The following is a 21,507-nucleotide window of genomic DNA, read 5'->3' as shown; positions in this document are numbered from 1 at the left end:
AATGAGATAAGAAGCATTACATATAACAGTAAGATTCAGCTTTATGTGATGGTATGTGCCTGTCATCCAAGTTACACAGGAGGCTAAGACTGAAAGTTCATGGGCAGCCAGGGTACTTTGATGATCTTATCTCAAAATTAAAAAAAACGAGGAGGGGGCTGGGAATATAGCACAGTGAGAGATCTCTTGCCTAGCATGTGTGAATCCCCATTACTGTAAACAAAAGGAAACAAAGTAAAAAGTAAAATTGAATATTCACATTGAAAAACCATTGTAAGGAAGGGGCACTACTGCGTCTCCTCTTCCCTTACCCCTGTGTGTATGTTGGTTTCTGTACATTGCTCCATGGAATGCAGAAGCCTTTTCACATGGAGTCCTGGTTCTCTTGCGTGGAGATTGGTATGTGGAAAACAGTTGTGGGTGAGCAGTGTGACCAGTCGAGCAGTGCCACTCCAGCAGCCATGAGCATTCCTAGTCACTTGGTTTCCATTGGTTTCCAAGCGCCATTATCCGAATTCCAGGACTGGAACAAGGAAAGTGAAGATGAGTCGGGAACATCTTGGAGCAGAGAATGAAAAGTGCCCAAAGAGTGTGGGGCCATGTCAAAAGAATACAACAGGGGTTACTTCTCACCAAATATGGGGCGATACTTAATATGAACGTTAAAGTGGTAGAAATGCATTATAACTACTGAAGAAACCATGAGTCTATAGTGATATAAGTAAACAAGTGAGTAAAGCTTAATCAGAATGGCATAATTACATAGTCCCAAAATACCTCTCCACAAAATACTTACTAAAAGGGAATACAGTTCCACTATGATGGAAAAACCCACAAGACACCACCCTAGTCAAGTGATAAACGTTGCTTAGTAATGGGACAATTGAAAATCATTTGCCACCTGGTAGGATGTGGCAGAAGAACAAGTGTCATTTTTATAATGTTCCCGCAGAGGGACACCGCTGGAAATTAATTGTAAGGAAACATCAGAAGAACTCTAAAATAACTTGCTTGTAGCTTCTGAAAGTGTGAAGGCCCTAAAGAGCAAAGAGAGACTGCAGTCCTGTTTCCCCCTGAAGTGACTCCACATGTGACAGCTCCACGTAACACCTGATTCTGCAGGGAACACTGCACTGCAAAGGACATTACTGACACAGCTGGTGCAAAGAATAAAGTGTCAGTTCCGAGGATAGATGATGATAATCGATGATCTAATGAATTATTAGGTGATACTAATATCAGTGTAACTATCAGTATTGGTAATACACTGTTACTGATGGTTACATTGTGATTTTATAGGAGATTGTGGTTTATAGGAAATATATACTCATATTTGGGGATGCTGTTATTTTCACATGATTTAGGAAGAAAAGTATTCTTTTTACTTTACCTAAAGTTTTTCTATAAATTTGAGAAAGCCTCAGAAAGAAAGTTTTGCTATACAGGTCTTACATATTACAAAAGTTTTTATTTTCAGGGCAGTTGCAAAGAAGGTTCATAGTACAATACAGAAGATTAAGAAGGAGGGAAAGATGTCTGAGTGTTTGTTAAAAGCCTTGCTGAACTGTAAAAGTTTTGAAGAGCTAGAACATGTGGTAAGAAACTGTTTTTATACTTTAGTGCCTGAATATAGTATGATTTGGGTCTTTTTATAATTTAAGACCAAGACATGAAAGTCCGAAATCATTAGCCGTCATTATCTAATTCATCAAAATATTTATCTTTTATCCAGTAACTTTTTTTTATGCTAGGCACTTTGGTTTACAAGTATGACAGTAGATAGTTCTTGTCTTCAAGGAGTTCCCAGCCAACTGGGGAAAGAGAATAGATTATACAAATGTGAAGGGTAATTGAGAGGATTAAATTGGAGACAGACATGAGTGTAGGTAATTGATACAATAGTTGGTACAGTTGGCCCTGTAGTTATTTGTGAGTTCTGTATTTGCATAGTCAACCAATTGTGGGTTAATAATATTTGAAAAAATTGTCTGTGTTGATCATTATAGTTTTTTGTTATTGTTCCCTCAACAAGTATAACTATTTATATAACGTTTGCATTATATTAGGTATTTATAAGTAATCTAGAGATGATTTAATGTATACAGGAGGGTATGCATAGGTATATGCAAATATTGTTATTTTCTGGGATGGGTTTGAGCATCTGAAGAGTTTTGTATTTATAGGACTGGGAAGGGTGTTCCTGGTACCGTTCTCCCATGGATGTTGTGGGAGGGTTGTATTGGAAACTATGGGAATGGAAGAACTCATTTGAGGAGAGCTTAGGGTGAGCATGTCAGCTTTTGAAGTGTGGATGAAGAGGGGAGAGCCTACGAAGATAAGAAAGAAGTGGTCAGAGATATAGGAGGAGAGTCCAGAAGTGGTGGTACACGAAACAGTAGGGAATAGAGCTTTAGAAGGAGGTAATGGTCAGTAGTTAAATGTAGCAGGGAAGTTTGGCAAGATAGGTTCAAACAGGTATATTTTATAATTAAGAGATCATTGTGGATCTTTGTGATACCACGCTGAGCAAGTTATGTGGGAAAAGAAGCCAGGTGGTGGTGGGTAGAGGAGTGGATGTGGCTTAAGCAGTAGAGGCATTGTGTACAGACAGCTCTTAGAGGAGCTGGCATGAGCTGAGCAGAGGGCCTTGCAGTCCGGGCAGTGAGTTTTTTGGATGAGGGAAACTAAACAAATAACTAATCATAAAGAAAAATACGAAGAGTAAGATAAGGCACATACCGCCCTCCCGCAGCGAGTGTTGGCTAGTTAGTATGAATTCATTTCTGAAGGAAGAGGAAAGGGCTGAAGAAGGAATATCTACAGCATTGTCAGTATGGCTTCTGGTTTTGCATGCTAGTTTTAACTTTTTCATTTAAAAACCAAATCCTGTGTTATGTTTTCTGCCTTTCCTCCCTAGTCTGCTCCATATAAAACTGGGAGTAAAGGCACCAAAGCCCAAAGAGCAAAGCAGCTGGGATTGGAAACAGCAGCCTGGACGCTGCTTGAGAACCCAGGGAAGCTCAATCTGCTGTCTTACATTCGACCTGATGTTAAAGGTACCAGCTTTACTTAAGATCAGCAATCTGTCTTTCCCTTTTCTTCCTCTTCCTTCTTTTCTTTTTTCCTTTTCTTTTCTTTTCTTTTTTCTTTTCTTTCTTTCTTTCTGTCTATCTTTCTTTCTTTTAATTCAAATGCATGTTAAAAATGGCTTCATTAAATAATATCCACACAAAACAATATTACAGCACATAAAGAATAAGTAATTATAATAAATCCTGTAACAGACCTATTGCTTAACCATTCAACTTTTCTTTCTTATGAAGTGCTTGTTCTAGTCATTTTCCCATTTTTATGTTGTTTCTCTTTTACATAATAATTTTAAAGTATTTTTAAGATAGTCTTCGTTACTTATATGTGCTCCAGATCTTTTCTCGCTGCTTGTAGCTCGTCTTCTTACTTTCTTTATGCCATCTCTTGGCAGATAGACAGTCTTAGTTTTATGATTTATTAATCTTTTAAGATAATCATTTTTTTCTTTTAAAAAAAATTACTTATATCCTAAGGTTATGAAGATTCTTGTATATTGTCTTTTAAAGCTTTTATTCGAATTCTAAAAGTTTAAGTGTAAAATTTACTTCTATCGTTGTGAAAGAATTTCAGTACTGTGCACAAGGTGTAAATTAAAGCCCCATGCCTATGCTTCTGCTTTGTAGGGAATAAAGTATCTTTTCCTGAAATTTACCTCCAAGTGTATCTTCCTATTCTTCTGTATGTGAGAGAGAATGCGAGAGGGAGGGAGGAAGGGAGAGATACTTCTGAGAAAAACCCAAGGAAATGACGATTTGACTCATGTCCGAATACATTGGTTTTACTGTCAAAATGAGTGTTACGGTGTGAACTTTCTGGATAACAGTGGCTTTTTTTCAGAATTGCTTTTAGGATTGAGTGGGGAGATGAATGATCTTTTTTTAAAAAAAAATTTTTATGTTTAAAAAACTTGTGTATAAAGAATACATGATGTTTTGATGTATATATATTTATATGTATGCATATATAAATGATTATTGAAAGTAAGCAACTGTACATGATAATCAATATACCAATCATCTCTCAGTTGACATTTTGTGGAAAAAATTCTGCTCTTAGCAAATTTTCAGTATACGGTGTAGTATTATTAACTGTAACACTCATTCTGTTCATATTAGATTTCTAGACTTATTCAGCCCATCTGCGAATGACTGCAACTTTGACCTGTATCTTCCTGTCCCAACTCTAGTTCCTTTTGGCCTGTTGATTCTTGGGGCTGGGAGGCGCAGATGTCTGTAGGGGGCAGTCTCTCATAACAAAATGTGTGTGTGAGGTGCTTAGCTATAGGAAATCATAGCACACCATAACCTGTTTTCATGTTACATAATACAGAAAATTATTTAAAATTTCAACTTGTGATTTAAAAATTGAGTATGTATGTCTGTAAAACACAATTATCTGTTCATACACAGACATACATCTCAATATGTACAAAAATAGACAATCAGGAAAAGAAAAAGCAAAATGGTATTATTTGAAGTTAGAGATGGTTGAAATAAGTAAAATTCAGATTTGCTTATTTTTAAATGTGTATTTATAATTAGATTTTAAATGGTTGCAACATGTAATATTTTAGTAGTAACTGAGACTGAAAAGTCAAGCCTTAAGGTTAACCAGAGTAAGAACTACCTGTGCTCATCCTGGAATGTTGGATGCACCAAGCTTTATCACCTGTTTTCTTCTTATGGCCTTTTCTATTTTGCACCTTCTTTGGTGCAAAGGTCTTGATTTTTACAGATTTAGAGTTTCTACTGGGGAGGTTTATTTTTTGAGACAATCTTCCTTTGTAGTCTAAGCTAGCCTTGAGCTCACTATGTAGCCCAGGCTGGCCTCAAACTCTTGGCAAGCCTCCTGCTTCAGCCTCTTGCCTGCTGAGATTACAGGCATAGACCACCCCGCCCAGCTGGGTTGTAGCTTTAACTGTATCTCTTTCGGGTGTTATGTATGGTGATGTTCGTAGGGTATATCATGATGAACACTAGGTGGTGATATATCTGATCATGTGGGTAGCTTAGGATCCAGTGTCGTTAGGGTAGTAGTTGCAGCTCTAAGAGGACTTTCTGTTTGCTTTCGTCCCTTTCTTTTACCCTGATCACAAATGTAGAAGATTTATAATTAATTACAGATAAGCTAGGTACTGCTTTTTAAAGTTTATGTGAAATGTTTTTCTCTTGTGATCTTACGATGCATGCATGCACACAACCACCTTCCATTCTATTACTGTTTTTTAAAGAAATATTTTCATGGTTATCATAACTCATCCAAGTAATCTTTAAGAAACCAGATATTTTGCCCTGGGCCCCCATTAGACACTTCTTGCTGCTACAGACCAATAAGAATTTGGTTTAAATCAAAAACCTATTCTGTGCCACAGATGGATTGTGTCCTGGAAGAGATAGCACATCCTTGAGTTTTTTCTGTTGTTGTTTGTTTGGTACCAGAAATTGAACTCAGGACCTTGTGTTTGTCAGGCAGGCACTGTGCTGCTGAGCTATATCCCCGGCCCATATCCATGGGTTATACATGATCAAGGGCAGGTTGTTCTGTTATAGATAAGAGATGGTAAAGTGAAGATAAAGTGAAAAGAAGGGTTGGCTGTTCAAATTTTGCTACAGGTTTGTAGGGTTGGAGATTCTCTTGTTAGAATACATTATGAGGAATGGGTATAATCTGTGGATTCTGTGGACCTTATGGGACTCTTGTTATCCGTGGTTTTATTACTAATCCCAATGCTCAATTCTTTGTGATTGGGGAAGGAGCTTTTTCAGAATTGATAAGCTTTCTTTTTCAATTCTTTTCTGCTTGGACTGAGAGGGATATGTGAGTTTAAAGAACTTCCCAGCTGACTCTGATAATTTCTAACTCCCACTGAGACCACTGCTCTAGAGGCAGCCGAAAGCCCTCCCTAGCTAATGAGTATCAGAATCATCTCAGATAGTCTATGAAACAATACAGTCCCACAGTCTGGGAATCTAAATGTATATATTTTGAGACAGGGTCTTCCTGTGTAGCCCAGGCTGGCCTTGAACTCACAGCCATCTTCCTGCCTCTGCTTCTTGAGTACTGGGATTATAGGTGTGTCCATCATGCCTGGCTTAGTATATATAATAGATTGATAAATAGATATAGATGTAGATATATAGATATATATACCTTTTTTTTTTTTTTTGGTACTGGGAATCAAACTCAGGGCCTCATGCTTGCCAGGCAGGCACCGTGCTGCTGAGCTACATCCCTGGCCCTTTTTTTTTAAAATTTTTTTTTTTTTTTTTTTTGGTACCAGTAATCCAACTCAGGACCTTGCACTTGCCAGAATCTGTACTTTTAACAGGTACCTGGTATATTTTATTTTTAGGTACCCAGACTGTACTTTGCAATTCCTTGGGCTAGAGCTCAGTATTATTTTAATTACATGAGATTCATTAATTACAGAAACCTCTCAAATTGTATTCCTTTCATATGGTGGTGTAAGGGTCCTTTGTTATAGGAAAGTCTATCATTTCTTCTTTGTTTCCTTTGTTTGCAGTGATGGTTTGCGTTCTAGGTTCCATCTTTACGCCTGACTTACACCTGGTGTTTTCATTATTCTTTTTGTAATGATGCTCCAGGGTGCTTTGGGGATCTAGGACTGATTGCATAGAGAACAATTTTTCTTTTCTTTATTTTCTTTTATTTTGTTGAGATGCTGCCTCATCATATAGTTCAGACTTGTCTTGAACTTACGATGTAACCCGGGCTAGCCTCAGACTTGCAGTGACCCCCTGCAAGATTATAAGTGTGTGCCACCACAGCCGGCACATAGAGAACAATTTCCGAGATGAAGGTTGATCTAGGGAGGTGGCTGACAGGAGAGTGAGCATATATTGAGTGCTTACTGTGTGCCATCGCTGTTCTGTGTCCTCCATTATACATTACAACCTTCCACCTCAGAAAGGTCATTTGTTACCAAAAATTTCCTTGTAGAGAAATTCTCTTAAAGTGTGAATAGAATTCCTATTAATTTCAGTGACCAAATATCTCTTTAAATTTCTTTAAAATAAATAGTTATTTCCATAGATGGCATTTACTGTCACAATACAACCCCCCAAATGGGCATTTTATTTTTATTAATTGTACAAAAATAAGTTCTGTTCTGCTATTGTCTTTGTGCCTGTTACTCATTAAATCTGTACTCATAGAAAAATGTATCCCTGAGCCTCAGTGCTTGTGTAATTCAAGCCTTAATGTAAAGCAGTAGTAATAAGGCTTTGATACAAACCGAGTAATAAGGACAAAAGAAATGAAATAGAGCAATGCAAATGCTCTTTGCCAGTAGAGGCTGTGATGTGTAAGACTCACTGCTGTGAGTGAGCAAGCCACACGTGCTTGGAGAAAACTAGTTAATCTAATGTGAAAATGAACACCTGACTGATCGATCGGTCTTGCTTTGTGTTGGTTAAACTTAAGGAATTCAAATGGATCATTGAAAATGCAAATAAATGCTTTATAACCCAAAATACAGATAGTAATAAAATTGCTGTAAGGGAGAATATTTTTTGTAACAAGTTGTGTGGTTTGGGATATGGCTATTCACATATTTTTGATTTTTGTGACCACTTCATGAAGGAGCTACTGTTACTCCATTTTTGTAGGACGCTGAGGCAGACACGTCAAGTAGCTTGTCCAATAATTAACAATAGGGCTGGGGATTTAGCTCAGCGGCAAAAGCGCCTGCCTGGAAAGCGCAAGGTCGTGAGTTCGGTTCCTGGTACCGGAGAAAAAACCAAAAAAAAAACCAACAACAATAATTAACAATTACTGGTGGAACTAGATGTAGACCAGCAGCTGGTCCAAAGCTGCATTTTCCCCACTGAGCAGTATGTTATGTAAAGGCCTTGTGTTGCTGCCTTTGGGGACTGGTTTTTGTTACATGTGGAAGCAAGTGACTGCCGTCGTACCTTTCTGTCTTAGGTTTGTTAATTTAAGGTACTATTTTGACTGGAATTTAATTGAATGTGATTTAATTATAGACTTTAAAACTAACGTTAGACTTTTTGTTTTTGTTCTCCCTCACCCCTTACCCTAAAGGGCTTTCTGCACTCCAGGATATTGAGACAGGAGTGCAGCATATTTTGGCAGACATGATTGCCAAAGACAAAGACACGCTTGACTTCATTCGGAAATTGTGAGTAACTCTTGATAGAGTTTTCTGCTTTGTGGACTCGTGCTGTTAAAGGTCACATGGTTTGTGCTAATACCAGTATTCATTAAAAACTTTGTATTCAGAATTCTTTTTTTTAAGTAGCAGAACTCTTTGTTCAAGCAACAGAACCCTACTATATAAAACAGATAAAAGAGAAGTTGTTTTAATTGAATTCTGAGCAGGGAGCCTGGAACTTTGCCTCTTCATCTTCCTTCCACTGGGGCACCTCAGCGGAGGGCTTGGATGAACACCGTTTGAAAACCACTGCTTTTCACAGTTTGTCCCAAGGAGAGACTCACGTTCACTTAGAGTAGTGCCGTTGCTTTTTAAACATGTTAATTGTGACATGTGCTTCATGTATACTATGTCCATAATATTTCATTTTTGGTGTTTACCTGCGATTGAGTTGATTTAGAGTGGTGATACCAGGTATGGAGTATAGTGCTGGCCTCAAAATGAACTTTAGCTATTGGGGAAGGCAGCTTATCCCTGGTGTCACAGTTTGAATTTCAGAGATTGAGTCAAGGTTTTTGCTAGAGTCTACTTGGGCTTACAGATTTATGCCTCATAAAAAAACCTTGAAAACCTGATATTTATGTACTCTGTCATTCTTTTTCTCTCTTTTTTTTTTTTTTTTCCCGGTACTGGGAATCGAACTCATGACCTTGCGCTTGCCAGGCAGGCGCTGTGCCGCTGAGCTAAATCCCCAGCTCCTGTCATTCTTTTTCTGCTATGTATTGGAAGAGAAGACAGGTTTCTGCTAGATCTTCCCCTGCCTTCCCCCACATCTCCACTATTTCTTATTAGGGTTTCTGTTACTCCAAGGGACAGAACTGTTCTGTATTCTCAGTGGCCCTAGCTGGAGTGAGAGGAAGTGGGATAACTGTGCAGGTTGAAAACTGTTTTTCTAAGTAATTACGCTGTTGAAATCTGGTTCACTTTTACAGATTGCTATTGGAAACTATCCTAGTACATCCTTTCGCTTCACTTCTTAGCTTTTAATTGACTGTGACTGCCTAATTCAGTGGTTAGAGAAGGATGATATTTAGACTAGTTTTACTGGTCTGATTCCTTAGATAGTTTTGATGTCTTATGTAACTGTAGATTGAATCTGAGTAGATCTGTAGGACATATGCTAGCATGCTAGGCAAAGAGTCTTTTTGATGAGTTAATAACATCATTTTCATATTGGAGCATCATTAAGCAAATACCATTGGGTAATGGCTTAACTTCTTTGCTATCTGCAGTATATGTTAACAACTACTTCTGTTTTGAACATTTGTGTATCTGAGCAGGTGCCAAAACAGATACATTTGTATTCAGTCATCTCTGGCAAAAGTATCCTCAAAGAAAGTAAATGAGAAAGATGTTGATAAGTTTCAGCTCTACCAGAACTTTTCATGCAACATAAGAAACATTCAGCATCATCAGGTAAATAAGGAAACTGCTTATGCATACTGATAGTAGTGAAATGACAGTACTTTGAATTTGAAGAATTTTATGTCAACTTTTTCTTTTTCTTTAAATGTCAAATTATTATAAGATTGCCATATTTCCTAATTTCGCAGATTGGGAACTGAAGTGTCAGAGAAGTTAGTAAGTGCCACTGAGAATTTTTAGCAGGTATCTCGTTTTCTGGCTGCTAATCTTTCTTGTTAGACTCTGCTTTCTAATATGCTTGCATTTGGGCTCGGTTCTAGATGTATTCCACAGGCTGCTCAAATCAGATGATTTAGAATAAAGTGCTAAACATTGCATTTAGTCATTTCAACTGTTAGTCATTGTATTGAGTCTTCTATTTTTCAGTGTACTAATTTTTTTCTAAAATGTAGGCTATATGGACACTATAGAATGTGACTTTTAAATAATAAAAGGAAAACAGTTACAAATCAAAAATACAATAGTGCTGGCTTTTGTATTTACATATGTGGTTATTTTAAGTGGTATTCTTTATTTCTTTATATGGCTTTGAGTCATTGCCCAGTGTCTTTTCATTGCAGCCAGGACTCTCTGTAATACTTTATGTAGGATAGGTTTATTAGTGGCACACTCCCTTAGTTTTTGTTTGTCTTGGAAGTCTTAATTTCTCCTGTTACATAGCAAAAACTTTAACCAATGAAAAATCCACATAACAAAAAATGTGCTCTTAAACATTGTAAGTGTACAGTAGTGCCTCGGTTCATGATTTAATTGTTTCCATGATTCTGAATTTCACAGAATTTGTCCCATGATTCTGGTTGCAACCAGAATATGTTTGCAGTTGCTTTTATATGTTGCAAGTTCATCCCTCCAGAATCATGGAGCAAATTCTGTGACCACCATCATGGACAGAATGAAGTTCATGAACCAAAGTACCATTGTGTAGTCGGCATCGTTGTGCAGCCAGTCTCCAAAACTTGATTTTGCAAAGTTGAAACTATATCCATTAAATTTTTTGGTCATTTTTGAATGGTAAGTTTTCTAGATATAAAATTCTCTTAGTACTTGGAATATATTATCCACATCTTACGGTATATCTGCCGATGGTTTTTGGTAAGTTACCCTTGTTCATGACAAATCACTTCTGTTTTGCTGCATTTAGGATTCTCTGTCATATATCTTGTAAAAGCTTGATTATAATTTGACTTGTGGCTCTCTTTGAGTTTATACTACTTAGAGTTCAGTGTGAGTCTTAGAAGTGTAGATTAATGTTTTTCCTCAACACTGGGAAATTCTTGGTCATTGTTTCTTCAAATATTCATGTTTTTTTTGAGACAGGGGCTCACTATGTAGTTCAGGGTGGCTTTGAACTCACTTTGGAGCCCAGGCTGGCCTTGAACTCATGGGAATCCTTATGCCTTATCCTTTTGAGTGCTGGGATTACAGGCATATATCACCATGTCTGGCTTTTTCAAATATTCTTTCTGCCTTTTTTCTTCCCTTCTGGGAATCCCCTTCTATGTGGTGGATAGGGTTGGTAGTGTCACACAGGTCTCTTAGGCTCTCTCGCCTTTCCCCTCTCCTTTTCCCCCTCCCTCCATTACCTTCCTCTCCCCTCTACGCCCCTCCTCCCCTTCCCTTCTCATATTGTATAATTTCAGTCAGCTTATCCTTAAGTTTGCTGACTTGTTCTTTGCTTACTCAAATTTGCTGTTGAATCCCTCTAGTGAATCTTTCATTTCAATCACTGTGGTTTTTCAGTCTATAATGTCTACAGTGGTACCTTGGTTCAGCAACTGAATTCTTTCTACAGTTCTGGTTGCAGAATTTGCTCCACGATTCTGGTTGCAGCTAAATTGAAAGCACTGTATTTGGTTGCTTTTTTATAATTTCCAATGCTTTTTATTGCTTTTCTGTATGTTTTAATCATCACTGTCCCAGCTTCTTGTAGGTTTTTGACCATGATTTCCTTTAACTCTGAGGATATTTCAGGTGGTTAATTTAAAATCTTTATTTGGTAAGTTCAGTGTTTAAGCTTCTTCAGGCACAGTTTCTCTTAGTTTTCATTTTCTTTTTTTTTTTAGATACTCTGTCTAGTAAAAACTGGATACATTGAATATTATAACTTGAAAATCATGCTTTCTCCCTAGTTTTCTGCTACTCATTGTTTTTGTCACTCTTCTAAACCTTTAAAAAGTCTCTCTGTTCTTGTTCTGTGTATGGCCCTGAGATCTCTCTCCCTTCAGCTTAGTAACTATTAGTTAGTTTGACAGCGATTTCCTTAAACGTCTAGAGCCCTCTTCATTCCTCTCACCCAGAGAAAACAAAACAAAACAAACAAACTTTCTCAGGTTTTGTAGGTTGGTCGTATGTTAAATTGTATAGATTCCCCCTTTATCTTGTTTAATGCATCTTGTCTGGTAGTCTTCTTTGGTTCCAGGATTGCAAACTGTGCTTTCTTTCTGGGACTTGACCCCACTGTTGTTTTGATGCTAGCCTTACGTGATATGAAATATCTGCCCTTAATCCTCTGCCAGGGCTTTCTAGTCATTTGGCTGAATGAGCCCAGGGCCTTCACACTGAGCTATATCTCCAGCCTTTTTTTTTTTTTTTTTTTTTTTAAACAGGGCCTTGCTAACTTGCAGTCCTCCTAGTTAAACCTCCCTGAAGGATTACTGGCATGTGCCGCCATACCTGGCTAGTAAGATTTATTTACAAAAACAGATGGCAAGCCAGATTGGCCTGTCAAAAGACAAAAATTACAACAAACTGAATTTAAAGATCTTAATTGGCTTTTATTTGCAACTCTAGAACTGAAAAACACCTCATTGTATAAAACAGAATGAGCTCTGTCAATGAGCCCAGCCGAGGTGTTCACTTTGTAGGCAGAAATGGACTGAGGAAAACAGAAACAGAACATGCAGAAACAGAAACTGGCGTGGGTGTTTGAAAGTCACTTTCTTTGTAAAGGTTAAAGCAGAGAAGACTTCTTATCATCCTGGCTAAAACCGTCTTTATTTGGAGACTTGGCTATTATTGTCTTTCTTCCTATCCTCATTTCTTGGAAGATCAGACAGGTAAGCTTGATGACTTGGATTTTCAGCATGAGTGACTCCGTTTTGGTTTGGACTGTTGGGCCAATACAGGTGCTCCACCCAAACCAGTCACCTCCTGTATATTTTATTTAAGAGGCTTATGGTCTACAGTTTGCTGACCTCTGCCCTGGTACATGTCTCAAGAAAGGTATACAAACACCTGGGGTCTGAAACACTAAGTTTTTATTTTTCCTAGGAACTTGTCAGGGTATAATAATTTTTATTTGCACTTTTTGAATATATTACTCTGTTTTTGCCTTCCTTTGTATGCTGTTTTTGAGAAATCTGGTGCCATTTTTTTTTTTGTCTTTGAGACAGGGTCTCGTTATGCAGTTCAGGCTGGCCTTGAGCTTACTTTGTAGCCCAGGCTGGTCTCGAATTCACAGCGATCCTCTTGCGTCAGCCTCCCAAGTGGTGGGATTATAGGTGTGTGCCACCATGCCTGGCCTCTGGTGCTAATTTAATTCTCTGTGTCTTAAAAATGCTAAAGATGTCTTGTGTTGCTTTCTTTTTTTCTTTATTGGTTTTATGGTTGTTTTGAGGGAAGGTTAAGGGAGAGATTTGGAATCAGGAGACTTCTAATGTTCTCTAAACCTGAAAGTCCTTAATAAATTATTTGGTATAAAGAGTGGGTAATGGAATATATTAGAATGCTTTACCTTTTATGTGACATAATTCACATCATTTAAATATAATTTTAAAAAACATATTAACACAGACATGAAAAAGTTTTCATTGTTATTCTGGAATGACACAGAGAGACTTCAGTTATTCCACAAGTATTTCTTTTTCTTTTTTTTTTTTTTCCAGTACTGGGAATTGAACTCACAACCTTGCACTTGCCAGGCAAGTGCTGTGCTGCTGAGCTAAATCCCCAGCCCCCTACAGTATTTCTTGAATACTTATTATATGTTGGGGCTTATTTGAGGGGAGGTTAAGGGAGAGATTTGGAATCAGGAGACTTCTAGTGTTCTTTAAACCTGAAAGTCCTTAATAAATTATTTTAATGTTTATTAGCCTCCTGAGTGCTGGAATTATAGGCCTGTGCCCATATGTGGCTTAAAATTCCTTTAGCAGAGTTTTTTTTGTTTTTTTGGTTTTTCTCCGGTACCGGGAACCGAACCCACGACCTTGCGCTTGCCAGGCAGGCGCTTTTGCCGCTGAGCTAAATCCCCAGCCCCCTTTTGCAGAGTTTTGATGTTATAGTTTGTTCCTTTTATGTGTTTAAAAAATTTTTGGAATACTTGCATTAAAACCAGTGCACTGGTTAACTTTTCCCCACTGTGACTGTGCACCTGAGAAGAACATCTCGGAGGAGGAGGGAAGATTTATTTTGGCTCACGGTTTCAGAGGCTCCACCCCATGGTTATGGGCGCCATTGCTTTCCGGCCTGTAGTGAGCCGGAAAGAGGGCGGAAGGGTGTGGCAGAGGAAGGTTCCTTATGTCATGGCAGCCGGGTAAGCAGAGAGAAAAGGAAAAGTGCCAGAGCAGCAGGGTGCCAGGGACCCATACAGTTCCCGGGGTTATGGTTCATTCCCTTCGGTGAGGCCTCACTTCCTGTTTCTGCCACTTCCCAGCAGTGCCATCATATTATGATCTCATCAATGTGCTGCTCCTCTGATGAGATTGAAAACCCTTATGATCCATTTGACTTCCAAAAGTCCGTTTAAACACATGCGGTTTTTTTTTTTTTTTTTTGTCTTTTTGAGACAGGGTCTGGCCTTGAGCTCACTGTGTAGTAGCCCAGGCTGGTCTCAAACTCGCAACAATCCTCCTGCCTCAGCCTTTCGAGTGCTGGGATTACAGATGTTTGCCACTATGCCTGGCTTGAACACATGAGTTTTTGGTGGAACTTTTAAATCTAAACTGTAACAAATAGCTTTTCTATTTGTTGAAAATAGTTTTTAGATTTTAGTGTTTTATTTATTTTTATTTCTATTCTGTTCTATTATTTATTTATTTTGGTTTTTTGAGACAGCATCTCACTATATCAGGCTGGCCTTGAACTCACTATTTAGCTCTGCCTGGCCCTGAACTCATGGTGATCCTCCTACCTCAACCTGCTGAGACTCCTGGCTGGTCTTAGCATTTTTTTTTTTTTTTTGCTTTTATTTTTGGTACCAGGAATTGAATTTATGACCTTACACTTTCCAGGCAGGTGCTTGTAATCTTAGCATTTTAAATAGTGTGTTTGGTACATGGAGCATTCTGAGTTTATGACTGACACTGGCTGTGCTGCTATCGCTGCTTCTCGAGTGTTCTGTAGACTGGAGGAATAACGTGGTAGGTTACAAAGATAGCTTTCCAGTCCCTATAGAGTTGAGACCTCATATCCCCAGCTCTCAATCTTGTTTTTCAGTCCCTGTGCAAGTATACCAGCTTATATTTCCCCAGAAAATGATGAAAGTTAGTAGAAAAGGAATACCGTTGCCTGGAATGTCTTCATGTATTGTGGAGATAAGTTTTACACCTGTCTACTCACTTCTCCTGGCTGCATCTTGCTTTCCTTTTCCAAATTGGTCCTGAGTGAGATCTTGACTGTGATGTGAACATGTGAGATGTCCTTCACATCCTCCCAGGAGACCTATGTTTCTGTGCTTGTGTGTTGCCTCTTTCACAGATGTCCCACCTCCTGTACCTTTCCGTTGCCTATTTTTTGTCCACTTTACCCCATTACTTTATTTCCAGTTTCTGTCGCAAACTCTATTATTTCCTTCTTGGAAGAACTTACTTCCTATTCCTAGTTTTTTGAGTGTTTTTATTATGAAGTGCTGCTGGTTTTTGTCAAATATTGTTTCTGCATCTTTTGAGGTGATCATGTGACTTTTTAAAAATTGAATTGAAATAATGTTACTTTTTTTTTTTTCAATGTTGAACCAACTGGGAATTCCTGGAATAAATCTTACGCTATCTTGGCATATGCCCTCTTTGTATTTTTCTGGATTTGTGTTGGTATAGTGGATTGATAACTGGTGGTCAACTTAAAACCCCCAGCTGATCTGAGTAAGCGTGGTGCTGGGTGTGGGAGGCTCACCTGAGGATTGTTGCCAGCAGCATAAGAGGCAGAACTGGAGGAGAAGGGGGCTGTTGGGAGCGGAAAAAGGCTGTTGGGAGCTGGTAGAAGCTGTAAGGAACTGTTGTTGGTTTTGTTGGAGGAGCTCGTCATGCTGGCTTTCCTGATGAACTTGGCTGTTTTCATCCTCCGAGGAGCTCGGAACCTCGTTGGTACAGAGAATGGCTTTGGTTCACTTTGGGGGAGCTCTGGTCCTCACTTTGAGCATCACTTCTTGGCTCTGGAGGGGAAGATGGTGCACTGCCAGTCTCCTGGAGAAGCTTGCTGCGTTGCCTTCCCTCATGGTTACTCGGCCATCCTGATCATCGGAGGAGTTTGGGACCTCACTGTTGCTGAGGATGGCTGTAGTACCTTTCGGGGGAGCTCTGGTTCTTCTGAGTGTCACTTCCTGGCTCCAGTGCAGATCCCTTAGCCTGCTAGCACAGCTTCTTCATCTCACCGGCACAGACTTCTGGATTCCACCACTGACCTTTGGGCCTTCCCAGTGGAGATCTGTGCAACAGGCCTGCATGAGATATTGTTATGGGCTCTGGGCTTCCAGTCGCATTCGTGGGAAGCATTGTTATGAGGTCTAGGCCTTAAGTAGGACATTATTGCAGGATCCAGGCCCTCAGCTTGATTCTTGGTCTGTGCTGTGTGGACAGATTTCCTGCACTCTCTTGTATATCATTCTTTGGGTGACTATCATAAATAATCTTATAAAATATGTGTCCTGTATATTATTATTCTCCCTTGCAAATATCCCCCAAACCAACACAGCTGGTAAGATTTTCATCTGTATTTTTAAGAGATAAGACTTTGTAGTTTTCTTGTTGAAGTTTTGTCTTGTTTTGAATCAGGGTTATACAGACCTCATGGTGAATTGGGAAGTTTTCCCTTGTATTTTTGGAAATTATTTTTATAAAGAATTAGAATTGTTTCTACTTTAAATAGTAGAATTCAGTGAGGGAGTCACCCAAGGTTGGACATTTTTTTATGGGAAATGTTTTATATATGTGTATTTATATACTTATATTTTAGGACTTCGTCCATTTTACCTAAGTTATCTAATTTGGCATATAGTTATTCCTAGTGTTCTCTTATGACCTTTTATTTCTGTAAGATCCATATTGTAATGGCCTCTCTCTTGCTTCTTATTTTGGTAATTTGACTGTTTCTTCTTTTATTCTTGGTTCGTCTAGAAAAAGGTCCATCAATTTTCTTGCTATTTTGAAAGGTCCAGTGTTTGATTTTGTTGATATTTTCCCTTGGTTTTCTATTTTCTATTAATTTTCACTTTGTTCTTTATTATTTCCTTTCTTCTGCTCAATTGAAGCTTTGTACTTCTCAAAGAAGTGTTTTAAAAGAATTGCTCTTTTAATATAATATTAAGATCAGGATCTTAGTTTAAACTCCTCCTTTGATGCTTGCTAGCTTTGTGCTTTGGGAAAGTTAGTCATAAGAAAATTATTATAGCACTAAAGACATTATGTAGATCACTAGTGGTAGAGAGGATTACTTAAGATACTGTATTCAGCCAGATGTGGAGGTGCGTGTCTGTAATCCCAGCACTTGAGTGGCTGAGGCAAGAGGATCACCATGAGTTCGAGGCCAGCGTGGACTACATAGCAAACTGAACCAAACCAAACCAAACCACTCTGCGCCCACAGACTAGACAAGCTGAGCAAAGCTCACCCTCTTGAGATGAAAACATTTACAGACAAGAAGTTATCACTGAAATTGAATGGTGACAGACATGTCCAAGGAATATTGCAAGAGTTTGATCTCTTTATGAATCTTGTGATAGATGAATGTGTGGAGATGGTAACTAGTGGGGAACAGGGCAGTACTGGAATCTGGTAATACCAGGAAAAGATATCGTCATGTTGGAAGCTTTGGAATGAGCTCAGATAATGACTTACTGTTCAGCAGAGCAAGCCATGCCCCTCTCCAAAGGGCTAGTTTCACTATGACTGAGAATCGGGTTACATACATTTTCGTGTTAAATTTTTTGTTCTGTAATAGTAAACTTCTGTAATAGTAATAAAATAAACTTCTGTAATAGTAATAAAATTACTAAAATTAAAAAAACTTCTGTAATAGTAATAAAAGGATAATGCATTCAGAGCACTTACTCAGATAGGTTTGATAATTACTAAGCGCTCAGTGAATTGGTAAAAATTAGTAGCTGTTAGAGATTTATCGTGGGGCTTTATACGTTCATATCTTAGGAAAAATAATTTTTTCACACCTATAAAAAGTATCTTCTCCCAACTCTAGACGATCAAAAACTTCAGTTAGTAAAATCTGGAAAGGAGATTTTAGGTCACAGAAGACTTTCCTTGTGAATGTGACTGGCTTTTTCTTGTATTTTATTTTCAAAAAACATTTATAGTTTTCTGTGTGAGAGAGATACATTACTTGAAAAAAGTATAAACAGATCACTATTTTTGTATACATTTGTGGTTTTTGTTTGTTTGTTTGTTTTGAGACAGGGTCTTGCTATGCAGTTCAGGTTGGCCTTGAGCTCACTTTGTAGCACTGGGTGGCCTTGAACTTGCATTAATCCTCCTGCCTCAGCCTCCCGAGTGCTGGGATTACAGGTGTGTGCCACCATGCCTGGCTGCCTACATTCTTGGTAAATAAAAACATAAAAATTGATACAGCTCTTGATTAGCTAGCTGCCTCATTTGTTTCATAAATATTGACTAGTTAAATTTATCATTTATATACTTTGTGGATTATCAGTCTTTATCATATATGTTTTTGTTCAGATTCTAGCAATTAACCGTGGGGAGAATTTAAAGATATTGACAGTCAAGGTCAACATTTCTGATGGAATAAAGAATGAATTCTGTAGGTGGTGCGTCCAAAACAGGTAAAATAACATCCTGATATCATTTTGTACTGACATAGAAAGATGTTTATTATGTATATAATGTCTGTTTTGCTATATTTGTTGTGTATGTTAAGTAGAAAATACCTAGGAGGTGCCAGAAGAAATTATTCATAATGATTATCTCTGGGGAGAGGAACTTTTTACATTAGTATGGACATGTAGTGGGTAACATTTCAGTCAAGGATCAGCGATAGACTGTATATATGACAGTAGTCTCATAAGATTTTTATGGAACTGAAAATTTTTCTTGGCAGTGAACGCATTGCTGATAAGAGGCAGGAGAAAAAGTTACTGCAGAAAGAGAAGAAGAGCCACCAAGGAAGAGAATAAGAGGGAAGAGGAGGGGATGGAAGGGTGGGCAGTGGGGTTATGGATGTGAGCAAAATGTATTAATCATGTTGAAACCCCCCTCCACCAATATGAACCTATGGAGAAGGGTAAGACAAGAGAGGGTAATGGGGGGTTTAAAATGGTCAAATATGTTATGTGCATTGGCTAAAATGAAGTCATTAATCTGTATAACCAGTAGAAAATGACCGAGTAGGGGAGCAGTGCCACCAGGAAAATTCACACGGAAGGGTTTAGCTGAAGGTTTTGCAGACTGCAACAGGCTCCTTAGATGTTTTATTAATAGAAAGGAATGCTTATGGACTATTATCTGCTTCCAAGCAAATCTATGTTGAACAGTAAAGGAACAAGCTTAGCAAATCACTGAAGCCATTTATCTGAAAGGCTGACACCTCCTTGAAAGGAGCCTGTCCTTCAGGAGGGTTCCAGGTGGACTCATGGTCATCAGAGAAGGTGCTGGCTCCTGGCATGTCCCCCCTTAGGCCTGCTGGTGGGATGAGATGTCCGGGTGAAACCTGTGTAGCCTTGGGCCAGTGTGTGTGTGTTTGTGTCTCAGTTTTTTAACTAAAAAGTATAAAAAGTGAAAATAATTTAAATGGAAAAATGCTTATAGAATAAGAATATAAGAAAATAATTTTGTATAGGTATACATACATACAATGTGTTTTAAGCTAATTACAAAAGTGTTAAAAAGTTAAAAAAATGGTTTGTAAAGTAGTTACAGTAGACCTACTTTATTGAGGAAATAAAAGAATTTAAATTTCCTGTAGGCTAAGTGTGTAGAGTTTGTGAAGTATACAGTTGTTTAAAGCCTCCACTGACACTCTTAGCTCACTATTCACCCAGAGCCGTGTCCCAGCCTGCAGACTCCATGTATGGTAAGTGTTCTGTACAGGTGGACTGACTTACTCATTCATGCATTCACTTATCCATTCATTCTAATTCTAGGAATTTAACCCGGGAAGTGCTGTGCTCCATTCCCACCTTTTACATTTTTTTAAAATTTTGGGATGTGGTCCTACTAAATTGCCTAGGGTGGGCTCTGAACTTGTGATTCTCCTGCCTTAGCCTCCCAGAATGTTGGGATTATACATGTGTGCCATAATGACCGACTCGGCTTTAAATCTTTTATACTCTGTTTTTACTTTACCTTTTCTATGTGTAGATACACAAATACTTACATTTTATTACACTTGCCTACAGTATTCAGTACAGTAACATATGGTTAAACAGGTTTGTAGTCTAGAAGCAGTAGGCTATCCACCCTATAGACGAGGGGAGTAGTAGGTTAAACCGTACAGATTTGCATAAGCACACTTATGTTTGTGCCACAAAATCACCTACCAATTCATTTTTCAAAACATACCTTCATTACTAGGTAATGCATAACTATTTTTCTGTATATTCGAGTCTTTTATAAAGAGGGTGTTTTTTAAAAAAATTAATAACATCCTACTGAAGTATTTTACCCCTTAAGAATGATTGAAACAAAAATATAATTTATGAGATAAATCTTTAAATATATTGTATGTTTAAAAACACAACTAGAATATTTTGCATGTTAAGGACTATTGAACATTAGTTGGACATGGTGGCTCATACCTATAATGCCCTGGATTACTGAGACAGGATAAATGCAAGTGAGAGGACAGCTTGGGCATTTAGCAACTTAGTGAGACCTTCCTTGTCTCAAAATAAAGTTGAAAGAAAAAAAGGGTGGGAGTGGGAATGTTTATCTGTGCAGAAGCCCTGAGTTTAATCCTCAGGCAAATAAATAAATGAATACTAAATTTATTGGATTCTTTAAAAATAGGTAATTTTAATTAATCTTTTATTAAAGAAGCCTTTTAAAGTGGTCCACATATTTGAATAACACTTTTATCTTTTAGTTTTAACTGTTCTAAGAGTATTTGATTCTCATAACAATCTATATGGTAGATTGAGCAGATTTTGTAGCCATCATTTGACCAATGAGAAAACTGATGCAAAGATACAAAGTGACATATCTAGCAGTTAGAAGACTAAGTTTGTAAAGTTTGGGTGTACTCATTATCAGCACTCTGTGACCTTAGCTTAGAAAGATCGCTGGGAATGCAACTTGAAAAGTTAGATGAAATGTTCCTTAAGTGCTTTGTAGCTGGCAATTAACTGCCTTATACTACGTGGTTCTTGTGTCAATTCCATGGCAGGCAATTTACCAAATGCCAGTTCTATGAAGGGTCAGATTATTTGCTGAACTACCAAGTAATACGAATAGGTAATCACTAAGCAAAGTGATACTCTCAGTGGTAATCAGTAGGTAAATTGCTTAAGCCAATTATATATCCATAAAATGGTTCTTTTTTTTATTTTAAAGAGTAAAAGAAGGACAACAAAGCAGTAGGGGGATACACCGAATTACAGACAAAGTGGTAGGACATTATCA

The 21,507-nt window shown here is 38.1% G+C and overlaps 1 protein-coding gene across 7 annotated transcripts in view; it reads left to right on the top strand.

Annotated features, from left to right (window-relative positions):
- Srbd1 (S1 RNA binding domain 1) overlaps positions 1–21,507 on the top strand; it is a 267,356-nt gene that overhangs the window by 63,632 nt on the left and 182,217 nt on the right. For all 7 annotated transcript variants that reach the window (XM_013517552.1, XM_013517551.1, XM_013517549.1 and 4 more), the window contains 5 exons: positions 1,478–1,595; positions 2,918–3,056; positions 8,155–8,251; positions 9,565–9,700; positions 18,610–18,713. In XM_013517552.1, the coding sequence (XP_013373006.1) occupies positions 1,478–1,595; positions 2,918–3,056; positions 8,155–8,251; positions 9,565–9,700; positions 18,610–18,713 (594 nt within the window). The remainder of the gene's footprint in view (positions 1–1,477; positions 1,596–2,917; positions 3,057–8,154; positions 8,252–9,564; positions 9,701–18,609; positions 18,714–21,507) is intronic.

Source organism: Chinchilla lanigera, unplaced genomic scaffold (assembly GCF_000276665.1).
Source record: "Chinchilla lanigera isolate Chin_1 unplaced genomic scaffold, ChiLan1.0 scaffold00040, whole genome shotgun sequence".
In the NCBI taxonomy this organism is placed as follows: Eukaryota; Metazoa; Chordata; class Mammalia; order Rodentia; family Chinchillidae; genus Chinchilla; species Chinchilla lanigera.
This window is presented reverse-complemented; position numbering and strand designations above follow the sequence as displayed.